At 36.1% G+C, this 12410-nt stretch overlaps 1 protein-coding gene across 3 annotated transcripts in view; it reads right to left on the bottom strand.

The window, feature by feature from the left end:
• ZNF385D (zinc finger protein 385D) overlaps positions 1 to 12410 on the bottom strand; it is a 413250-nt gene that overhangs the window by 250010 nt on the left and 150830 nt on the right. The window contains exon 1 of one of the 3 annotated variants that reach the window (XM_027744902.2): positions 2490 to 2729. The exons of the other annotated variants lie outside the window; for them this stretch is intronic. Within the exon in view, the coding sequence (XP_027600703.1) occupies positions 2490 to 2499 (10 nt within the window). The 5' untranslated portion in view covers positions 2500 to 2729. Of the gene's footprint in view, positions 1 to 2489; positions 2730 to 12410 lie in introns of those variants that run through there. 3 annotated transcript variants of the gene reach the window in all.

Raw genomic sequence — 12410 nt, 5'->3', positions numbered from 1 at the left:
TACTGTATTTATCAGTTTATGAATGGCATTCTCAAGGTGCTCATTGCATTTTTTAAGTTAAATATTTTCAGAAATATTTGAAATGTAGAGTATAGTGAACTAAATCAGAATTACGCTGAATTCCTTTCAAGTATAACACCTCTGTGTCACTGCCCACTCCTGTAGGGTATGGCTCCAAAACTTTAGGCTTGGATCACTGTAGCAAATTTCCCTTCTTCCTCTGACTTCCACACTGCAAGCTGGACTATTTCATAAAGTTAATGCTGTGATAAATTGACTCTATTCAGGTGCTAAATGTCAATATTGACTTCAGTGGTGCAAGATTTTTATCCCATGCTTAGAATGGGATAAAACTTTTAACAAAGATAGGTCTACGCAAGCAAGACAAGGAAGTGGAATAGGAAAGTCAATAGCTGTGAGAGCCCTAACGCATGTTTCATAAAGGAAGGAGGGCAACAGATTAATCATATTAAATTTTTTTAAATGTGCTCATGTGCTGCTTGTACATATGTTTGCTCACTCTGCTATACAGAGATGTGCTGATTATTATGCTAGGAAAGATCTTGGAGTTATCTGGTAGAATTTGATCAACAAACTGTAAGTGCCCCTGTACCACCACCAAGCAGATTTGCAGATTTAGCAAGAAGCTCTCTTTTCCAAATAACTAGGCTATTGTAGGCAACAAAAATAAAACACCAGCATGATCAAATATGGGAAAAGAAATACCTTCTGGACAAAAAAACCCTGCATCGTACAAAATTATAGTAAATTCTATTTCAGAACCAACTGTTTGTCTAAGAAAGGAGATTTATTTCCCTATACAACTTCTAATGACTAAAGGCCATTTTTAGGATATGATCTATGCTAGCCTCCAGTGAATCATGTCTCTGTCTTATTAAAACAGCAGAAATAGAATATAATTAAACCACCAAGCAGTGACTGTCGTTTTCTGAGGGCTGAACAACTGGATCTGGTAATATGTAGTAATGGGCATGCAAATAAAAATAAAACAGAGTATAAATGTTTTCTTGATTAATTATATCACATACTGATAATGCTTCAAGCTACAGTTCTTGCGCAACTGGGAATCAAAAGAGCAGAGTTGTTGACAAGTGTGGCTGGAGTTAATGTGATTTCTATAAATATGAAATAGTGCTGAGTTACATCTATCAACAGTTATCTCTGCATGAATATTTCAAAATGTCAAAGAGTATACTAGTAACTGTCTGGAAAAAAACCTCAACAATAAAACTTGTTATTTAAAGAAAAACACACCCTACCTGTATACATTTGACTAAGATTTGCTTTAGAAATCTTGAACTGCTTGTCTACCAGGCAGAGAAGAGTTGTTATGCTTACTCACTTTTAAAAAAAGGAAAAAGAATATAATTCCTTTAGCTGAGTTACCAGCATTTTTCTTAAGTCACTATTGTATTCCTTATATCCCAGAAGAGTAGTTTATATGTGTGTTTGGGGACAAAGGAGATCACAAACACACATAATAGACCAGACAACAAAAAAATTAAAGTAGATTACATTTGCTGCTGATGAGCAGCAATGATTAAAAAGTTCAGAGATGTAGAAAACAGTAATCCTTTAACGACTGTTAACATTTATCATCAGGTTCATTCTTCATATATGAAGAAAACGTGTATGTCCTACATGAGTTACCACCCATCAATCCATCAGACACAAATTACTAACCTCCTAAAAGGATTAATCTCTAAGTCTAATTTATATTTGCCACTTATTCTGCAGTGTTCCTAGCAAATGTTGTGAGCCCAGAGTTTTTGGAAAAATGATAAAAATAGTTAGGATATGGTCCTATATTTTTTTAAAAATTCTATTCTCTGTATCCATAACAATATTTACATGTTAACTGTCACAACACACAAAACTAACCATCAAAATGCTGAGAGTCAAATTTTAATCTGACGCAAAGAGCTAGTGTACTAAGAAAAGTACAAATCCATTTGCCAAACTTGGGGTTTTTTTTAACAAACGTGCTCAATTTTCTTTAAAGTAAACATTCAGAATGAAATACAGAGTAAATCATTTAACGGTAATTTAAGTATAGAAGGTTAGTGCAACATAGTGGTCAAAGTAAGGCTCAAAGCTTGATGTATTTTTTTTTGCATACAGAAATACAAAGACATCATTAAATATTATTACATTTCATGACAAGGAAGTATGATTGTGCTGAAAATTCAATCAGGTTTCTTTGTCAGTCTAATAACAAGAATTTTAACATGCTGCTGCCAAAAACCAGTGAAGCACAGTATTGCATTCAAGAAACAGCTAGATTCTAATTCTCAGTCTGGCGGAGAACAACTGAAAATATCTAAACTGCTACATGTTACTTTATTTTTCTCTGCACCCCATACAGAATAAATAAAGAAAAAATAACATTAAAAATGGATTAATGAGAAAATACATCTTTTTTCCAAATTCTTGTGCTTTTCTTTTTATAGTCTCACACATTAACTTACCCAACAGCATTGCACTCACTGCTAATGAAAAGAAAGCAGGCAGTACAAATCTTCTTAAGCCTCCCGTGGCAAGAAAACTATTACAGAATAAATAGAAGAAAGTCTCTGGAGCCTTTCCCTTGTCTGCTTGTTTTATAAAAGGCAGTAAGGATCACACTGCGAAGTGTCAAAGCTGAATAAACCACTAGCAATTGGGTTTATACCCTTTGGGTAGTTAGTCCTTCATAGATGATAATTCGACTTTGTCCAAAAAACAGTATGTGAGAAACAATGCAGAAGCTACCGAGGCTGTAGCCAAGCTTAAAATGTAGACAAAGAAACAGTTTGCTTCTAAAGGTTTGCAAGGAAGGGCTTGTCACAGGACATTAATTCAAGCAAGCTGCTGTTACATCAAAGTAGTGCATCTAAATACAGTTAATCTGAAGCTTTTCATGTTGCGTTCTATAAGGCGTTTGGCTGCCGCGTATTGGAGCCCCTGGGTTTGGTGTCACTGAAGAACAGGAGAGCTCTTTGCTCTTGCCTTTTACATTAAAATGCACATTTAGCATCTAAAAAACCACGTGGTAAATGATGGGTGGGGGGTTCTCAAGCTTTATTATGAACTGTAATTGACATCTAATATGGCACATTTTAATAAAATTACTCTCCTTGCCTTTGTTGTAGAAAACTTACATATAAAGGAGTTTCAAATGACAAAATATAGAAGATTTTATTCTAAAGCTATCACAAACAGTAGGGAGAGAACCTGACAATAAGTAGGCAACATTGGATTTTAATGACTGCTTTATGAAATAAGCAAGAAGAATGGTGGTAAATGCATATTTCTTTTATTATTTTTCCCATAACCTTGAATTCACTGTTGAAAGCTGATAAAAAAACCTGATGTATGGAATTGGCATTTGTCTTTGACAATTTACTGCATAGAAATATTGAGCATCTTATGTTCTCTTGAACTATGCAGTGACAACTTTTTTTAAAAGCTTAAACATGAGGTGCAGTGCACGAGAATTTCCTTTGTCAATAACAGGACTTTACTTACTATTCATTGAAATAAAAGCTCTGTGTACTCAAAAACAAAGTAAGTATGAGTAACTATGAAAATGAATTAAAGTACAGCCTATGTATTATTAACAAGTCTTAACTTGGTAATAATGCAACCTAGTCTAGTCACTGACTTTCATTTTTTCTTTTCAAAGGCACTTATATTTTGATTATATTCCAACATGATATCACCTGAACCAAAGATAATATTGACAAGAACAGTGCATTTCTTTTCCCCCAATTTATCATAAAATACATCGAAAATGACTCAGTGTTAAGTGAGACACCCACCCTTCCTATTCATCCTCCTTTATCCTGCTTTGCATGACTCTCAGCTATTCATGTAATATTTTCATCCCTTTCTGTTGATACTAACTTTAATTTTTTGTGCAAATAATCATGGCACTATTCATTATTTCCATTTCTGTTCATTCTTTGACATTTCTATAGAATAGTCATGTGCCTTTACCTGCCACACTGTCTTATCATAAAACCATGTCATGAATATTTAGAAAAAGATCAGGAGCAGAAATTGGGTCATGCATGGATATTTCTCTAATTTAGAACTGATCTCTCTGTAGGGTTCTTTACAATAAGTCTCATCTTGCAAAATTTTGATGTCATTCCTGAATCGTTCATTTTCAGTCAATTATGTTACATACGGCAAAACTCAGAAAGAGAGGAATGAGTTTCTCCAATACACAAAAGCAAGAGAATCACCTAGTTGCTAGCCACAATGAAGAAGAGGACTACCAGTGTGGCCCACAAGAATACTGTGGCAAGACACAGGATTAATACTTACCCAAATGTTGGTCAAAATGCCAATTAGTGCAACAATATTTTATGATGACAACTGATGGACTACAAATAGGAAACCCGTCCATCATAAATCACAGCCAATTGACTGCCAGTCAAATAGTAATTAAATTTCAGTCATTATTTAATGTCTTCATAGAAGAGCATGAGTGGCAGAGCTCATTGCAAAGGGAATTGAACTATGCTGTACTATAGTAGAACGCACTAGGGAGCAGATTCCAGCACCTTTGCACTGTTAAAATAGCAATTTACTCTAAGCTATACCAGTCACTTAAGCCCTTCAAAGAATGTCACTTGTGATCATATCTCCTTGGTGCTAGAATAACACAATTTGCCCTTTCTGTTACTTTCTACATAACCCCTTGTGATGGGCAATCTATCTACAGAACACGTGTTCAGTGGACATAATAAACACATTGAAAGGAATATAGAAAATAATCACGCTATTCTAATATGTTAATAATTAATGTACAACATATTGTAGTCCAAATGTTTTTAAGTGAATAAAACGTAAATCTAAATCTAGAGAAAGAATATGTAAAAATAAAAATTCTGTCACCAATTTATGCCACTGAACTGCACTTAATTTGGATATGGTTTGAGTTTGGAAATGAAGGAAGTTTTAGATTTTATTCTTCCTTAGTATAATCGACAGCAATATAGGACATACTGGGAGGAGTGTGGAGTCCTTCTAAGAATATTCCACCTGGTGGAACAGGGCTTGAAAGAAAAATAAGAGGATGTCTTTACTAGGACTTAAATAAATTATCTATGAGTCTTATGTTTCCTAACCCAGTCCTAAAGACAGCCTGATGAAAGAATGAACAAATTCATACAGCTTTTCTGTGCAATCTTCCTGTAGATAATTCATTCTGGTTGCTAGCTTCCCCAAAGTAACACAGTGACACTCCAAGGAGGACTTGTTCTTGAAAACCTAAAGCTCCATGTGCTTAGCAGCCATGCTACTTCCCTCAACAGTACGAAGATTTAGAGCCTTCTGGGAATGTTAGCACTAAATTCCAGCAGTTCTGCTGTTTGGGAAAGAACCCATAAAGACCCTGGGGAGAAACAAAAAAGAAAGGACAAGAACAAAAAATAGTAGAAATAGTAGAAAATAGCTAAAGTGCTTTTTATTATTATTATTTTCATTAATGCTGAGCAGGATTTGCACAGCATCAAGGCCTTTTCTGCTACTCACACCACCCCACTAATGAGTAGGCTGGGGGTGCACAAGAAGTTGGGAGGGGACACGGCCAGAACATCTGACCCCCAGCTGACCCAGGGAACATTCCATACCACATGGCATCATGCTCAGAGTATAAAAGCTGGGGAAGAAAAGAACAGGAGGGACATTCAGAGTAATTGCATTTGTCTTCCGAAGTAGCCATTACGTGTGATGGAGCCGGGCTCTCCTGGAGATGGCTGAACACCTCCCTGCCCATGGGAAGTGGTGAATTAATTTGTCATTTTGTTTTGCTTATGTGCATGGCTTTTGCTTTACCTACTAAACTGTCTTTATCTCAACTCATGAGTTTTCTCACTGATATTCTTCTGATTATCTCCCATCATACTACAGGGGAGTGAGCAAGCAGCTGTGTGGTGCTTAGGTGGCCCCTGGGGTTAAACCATAATATTTTGCAAGATGTTTGTAGTATAATAAAGCTAACAGTTAACAGGTAATTAGCCATTGTGTGTCATTTTTATTTGCACATCTATGAACATTATTTCAGTATAAACATGCAGAACTTATTTGACTTAAATCCATATCTTGGAAATTCATTATTCTTGTCAACCGATGATACCACATGCTTAGATTTACTTTTCAGATATTTGAATTTTCGGATCAGTTACACAGTCTCTCTGTAACTCTAAGGAGGAATACAACGTTCCTCAAGTATTACATTTAAAATTGGATAAGATTTCTGGAGTCTAACTATTGAAGCAGTTTGTTCCACAGAAAACTCTGAAAGGATATTAGGTCCAGCAGCTACATTTAGCATAGTGCACACCATGTTTGGAATAATGCTTTTGATAACATGGTGAGATTCACTGTCTCTAGTCTACATACAAGTAGGTCTCCATTATTCAACCATTATTTATATTTTTAGATATAGGTAGAATTTTCTGGTAGAGCTATATCTCAAAAACAAAAGGTTAAACAAAATCATCAAATGAAAAGTCAGAGGGCCAGATGTTTAATTGATTAAAATAGGTGAAGAACATTAAATCAGCACAGCTGCTATTCTCTTTGAGCCCATTTATCCAAAATAACACAGGAATCCCTTCATAGGCAGCACCACTAAACAGGAAGTTGATGGGACTTATAAAAGCAAGCCTCTAAAGCTTCTGCATTTAAAAGTTCAAACTATTTACCAGCAGTTAGAGCTGGAAGACTGTTTTTCCAAGATGAACCTCAGAGGGGATGAATTAAATAAATGCTTTTGTATGGATTGAACAGTCAGCATTTTATTTTCAGTATGTATTTAACAAAATTAAGGAAGAGTGTGAACAAGAAAATGACAGAGAAAGGTCTGGCAACAAATCAATGTTTGTTCTATAGTGAAGATTTAAAGGAAATAACAAATAACATTCTTTTGTAATTTTCAATCACCTTTCATGTGACAAACACAATATGAATAAAAACAGTCTCTAGTCAATTCCTGTGTGGGTATTAACCTTCAAATTACATGTTTGATTTACATTTCTTTGAATGCACCCACTAATCAATGTTTTTTTCATCTATAAGATCCTTGAGAAAATCAGCCTGCTCTCTAGCAATAGACTAGATAAGGAGGTCCTCACAGTTTTTAGTAACTTGAAACTGTTGTAGAGCAGCTGTTAGGACCCACCATTTCTTTGATCTTGTCCACACACACAAGGCCAATGAACAAAAAGTAGCAGTATCAAATTCACCTTTAAAATATTTGTATATTGGCTAGCTCAAGTTGCTATTTGGATTTTTTGTCCCAGTTTTATTTTTCAGGAAAAATAAATTCAAAGTCAAAGAAACAGAGAGACAAAGGGAAATGGTTTCTTCACTGTGAGAACATCCCATCGCAAAAAGTAATGTCCAAGCCTTTCAGCTTATATCTTATACTCTGAATTAACAGCAAAACTAAAACCTGTTTGCTTGTTCAAGTGGCCATGTAGATGGAGCTGGTAAAGATGGCATATCTTTTTCTAAATCCCAAAAAATCTTATGTATAGTTTGGCCTAAAATTTACACTGATGATCTCCATGCTTTCTCATTCTTGGAAGATGATTTTTTTAGTTTCAAAAAAGACACATCAATCATTTCCAATCAGAAGGGTAGTTACTTTACTGAAATAATTTGACTATTTCTTTCCTCAAATCGTGTCTACTTCCTTGCATTCTGGTTGACTATATGTCTGATTTGCACAAGTTAATTTTTAAATAACTGCATAATGTACTATTCCTTTTACTGTGATTGCCTAAAACCTATCATTAGCCAATCAAAGAGCAAGGATCTGCACAATCACTCTGGGATATTTTTCAGTAACTGCTCTGTGAATATGTAATTTTCCTCCAATATGCAAATGTCACAAACATGTTCCTAGGGCTCTGATTTGACCTGTGGTTCAGAATTTTAAAGTCGTTATCCGTAATTCCATCCAAACTTTCTTATTCCTCAAAAATATAAAAGCTTTAGAACATGAAAAATGGGAAAAATAACAGGTGAAAGAAAACCCAAAACAGAACATAAAAAGAGGATTTCCATGCTCAATTAGAAGACACTATTAAAAGAACTCTAAGTTCAGGCTCTCAGTAACAAAGGATAACCACCATGATGCCTGCACAATAACCACTAGTGTACATGAAAGAACAGAACATAGCTTAACCCCTCCTAATCCTGATTATCTTAACGAAAACAAACAAAAAAATTAAAAGTCTCTAAAGAAGCATACTTTAAAAACATCTGAGGAATCCTTCAGGTCCAAAATTTATGTAGACTTTGCCAATGACTTTAACGGAAAGATTAATATATCTCTTCCTTCACTTTCTTTACTCTTTGCAAATCAGATACCTAACTGGCCCAAAGCAACAATCAAACTGTGCTGACTTACACTATATTTTCAGCAGAATATATAAAACCATGTGGTACCAATTTACTTGTTATTTCTATCTAGTAGAAAAAATATCTCTAACGCTAGTCTGTCAGTTGTCACCAGTTTTTGTCACAAACATAGATACCAACTGGAAGTTAAAAGCAATATTATTTTGGTATTGGGCAGCTATATGAATTTGACAAAAATCCCAAACTCCTTTGAGTGCAAATATTTTACTGAAGCATAAATAACATCACATATTTGTGCAGCGTGTTTAATTTAGCATTATCCTAAACATACATTAAAACTATTAGACAGATTGTTTGATAAAATGATGGAAGAAATAGGTAGAAAACCCTGAATATTAATACCAGTGTTGATGCCTACAGGGAACAAGCTGATAAAACATCCAGATTCACAACCCTAGATGTCCTGGAAATTTTACAACTAGTTCCTGGTATATACAGTGACAAACAACATTAACATTTGAAAATGTTTGAAAGTGAGCATTTTCATATCAAGCCATAAGGATTAGGAGCACTGTTTATAGGGAAACACCATGGCAATCTAGAGTACTGTGGTAACTGTTTCCAAACGCATGGTAGCCACGTCATTTCACGGGGAGAACATCCAAACTGAAATCTAAGAGTGTTATAAATATTACCACTTTTAAGATAAAACTAATGAAAAACATATTCCTGGTTTTATGAGATATTCTGCTTTCAGAACTAAGAAGAAGCACAATCTATTATTCCCCAGAGACATGAACACTGACAAATGTGCAAGAACTTTTGAGCTTAATATCACAACACACAGATACATCCATCCTAGCAGCAAAAAATATGTCTGCTTACACTCATGGTGAGCAGTAAGTCCAGATGAAATACTGACACGAACCTTCATAAACTGAGGAGAAATGTCTGAGATTAAATTCAAAGTTTTCTGATTATGAATGTAGAGCTAGAAATTACAGCTTAATTTAAATACATATCATCTTAGGAGAATCACAGTATCACAGAATATGCATAGCTGGAAGCAACCCACAGGGATCATTGAGTCCAGCTCCTGACTCTGCCCAGGACCATCCCCAGAAGTCACACCATGTGGTTGAAAGTATTGTCCAAATGCTTCTTGAACTCTGTCAGGCTTGGTGATGTGACCGCTTCTCTGGGGAGCCTGTATCAGTGCCCAACCACCCTCTGGGGGAAGAACTTTTTCCTGATATCCAACCTAAACCTTCCCTGACACAACTTCAGGCCATCCTCTCAGGTTCTGTCACCGGCCACCACAGAGAATAGATCAGTGCCTGCCCCTCCTCTTCCCCTCACAAGTAAGTTGTAACTGCAATGAGGTCTCCCCTCAGTCTCCTCTTCTCCAGGCTGAACACACAAAGTGACCTCAGTCGTTCCTCATACAGCTTCTTCTCAAGGCCCTTCACGATCTTCGTTGCCCTCCTTTGGACTCTCTCTAACAGCTTAATATCTTTCTTATATTATAGTGCCCCAAACTGCACACAAAATTCAAGGTGAGGCCGCCCCAGTGCAGAGCAGAGCAGAACAATCCCCTTCCTTGACTGGTTGACGATGCTTTGCCTGAGGCCCCTCAGGACACAGTTGGCCCTCCTGGCTGCCAGGGCACTGCTGACTCATATTCAGCTTGCCATCGATCAGGAACCCCCGGTCCCTTTCTGTGCCACTGCTTTTCAGCATCTCATTCTTCAGTCTGTAGGAACATCCAGGGTTGTCCCCTCCCAGGTACAGAATCCCACTTCTTAATTTGAAAGAAGCTTTAGCAGGTTTGAAGGTGGGGCCATCAATAATATTTAATAACCATCCCATGCCTTACCAATCATTGAAAATGAAAGCAGAAGGTTCTGACCCATGTGCAGAGTATAACCAAATGGTAGAACATTCCAACGGTATTTATGTTAATTTCCAGGTGAGTATCTCTTCTCCAGCTGAAACATTACTAAAGTTTGTGACTACAGTGGAGTTGGAATACTCACTGATTTTCTATGGAATGTATTTTGAACTCTAATTTCATTCTAATTTAGAGCCAAACATTTACATTCTGATTTTTTTCTATGAAACAGAATTTGTGTTTTTCATTCAGCTCTTACATGGCTCTGCTTGCCTTGGGACAGAATGGGTTCATTATGGAAGAGTGAAGTGCCTGAAAGTCAAGTTAAACTGGTAGTCTTTTGATTGAAATGCTTATACATATTTAACTTGCTGAAATAGTCAAGTACTTATTGAGGTTTAAAATGGAAAAAAGAAAAAGTTTTGGTTGGTCTGTGTTGTTTTTTTTTTAAACAGGAAATCTATTTAACAGCTTCACTTGCACCAGCTGCAGTTATAATTTGTCATGTCTTAAGTTTCTCAAAAAAGGAACTATTTACCATGCTCACTATTTATGCTTAAAACACCACTTGTGCAGAGTTTCTGCAAGATACAACACAGCCTTCATGCACTTCTCTCTATGTCTTAAGCTTCAACTAGTTTTCTAGTGAAAATATGATTTAAAGACTGTCTGACATCAAGCAGAAACAGAATAAAACTTGTTTTCAATCTCTCAAACCAGTTTTCACTAGATATCCTACACATCCTATTACATAAGGAATAGACTCTCGGTAATAATTTTGACCTTTATTACTTAGAAAAAGAAGGATTTGTATGTTTGCTTAGATTCCATTTGGCATACAGTGTCAGAAGTTGACTAATATCGCAGATAAAATAGTTTCAGTTATTAAAGAGCCATTCTGGTACAGTTAAAAACCCTTAGACAAGATAAAATCTGTTTGTCAGGACGATACTTAAAAGAACACTTAAAAGAATTGAAAAAATGTCAAAATTTTGAAATATTTTGGGACAAAATCTTACTACTGCTGTGGTAACTACACACAAAGAGAGAAAATTTATGTTCAGTTTTGGGCCCTTCACTACAAGAAAGACATTGTGGTATTGGAGTGTCCAAAGAAGGGTGACACAGCTGGTGAAGGGTCTGGAGCACAAGTCCTATGAGGAGTGGCTGAGGGACCTGAGGTTGTTTAACCCGGACAAAAGAAGGCTTAGCGGGGACTTCATTCCTCTGTCAAGCTTTGGAACAGGCTGCCCAGGGACGTGGTTGAGTCACCATCCCTGGAAGTGTTCAAAAAACATGTGGATGCAGCACTTAGGGACATGGTTTACTAGTGGACACGGCATTGCTCGGTTAATGGCTGGACTTGATCTTGGTGGTATTTTCCAACCTTAAAGATTCTGATTCTATAATAGTAAGGCAGCACAGCATATGAATTATGCTGCACATGTAGAAAAAAATATTTACACTAGTCAGTTACTCTCGTGTGGCCTTTTCTGTTACTCATGAAAAATTACATTCTGTGATGTTTACAAGCCAAAGTAAAGCCCTTTGTAATGCATGCCCTAGCTACAAGGTACACGACAGCTTCAACAGTGGTACATTTATTTCTGTGAATGAAAGTTTTCCTTTTAATCACTGCAAGTTTTTAAGTTCTCAATATACAAGGAAGAAAATGAGGTAGCACATAATACAAGAACACAAGTAACATCTGGTCCAAATGCAAATAAAACCAAAGAATATAAGCAAAATTCTTCTTTCTCCTAGTAAACTTTGAAGTAAATTTTCTTCATTTTAACACAGGAGGAACATGGTAGAGGAGGTGACCTCTTGTTCTGGCAATAACAATACCTAGAATTATATCAGAGGTCCTTTCTACTATATTATCTGTGGTCATCTGTACTGTTTCATAACCTCATCTGGTCCGCAAGGTTAATGGCAGTCTATCTAATTCAGCCCATTTCATCCTCCAGCTAGATTCAATCTGAATGTGAGTTCACATAATGTAAAATTACTTTTATGCTTTTAATGTAAATGGAAAAGTGTACATAATCTGAAGAAAAAGTACTCTTAGGATTCGATCAATAGACATAAGCTATGAATTTTGCCAGTAACACTGGTACATTCTAGAACTTGATAA

Source organism: Pipra filicauda, unplaced genomic scaffold (genome assembly GCF_003945595.2).
Source record: "Pipra filicauda isolate LSUMZ 115617 unplaced genomic scaffold, ASM394559v2 scaffold84_size4826128_pilon, whole genome shotgun sequence".
Lineage (NCBI taxonomy): Eukaryota > Metazoa > Chordata > Aves > Passeriformes > Pipridae > Pipra > Pipra filicauda.
Note: the sequence above shows the minus strand (reverse complement) of the source record. Positions and strands in the feature narration are given on the sequence as shown.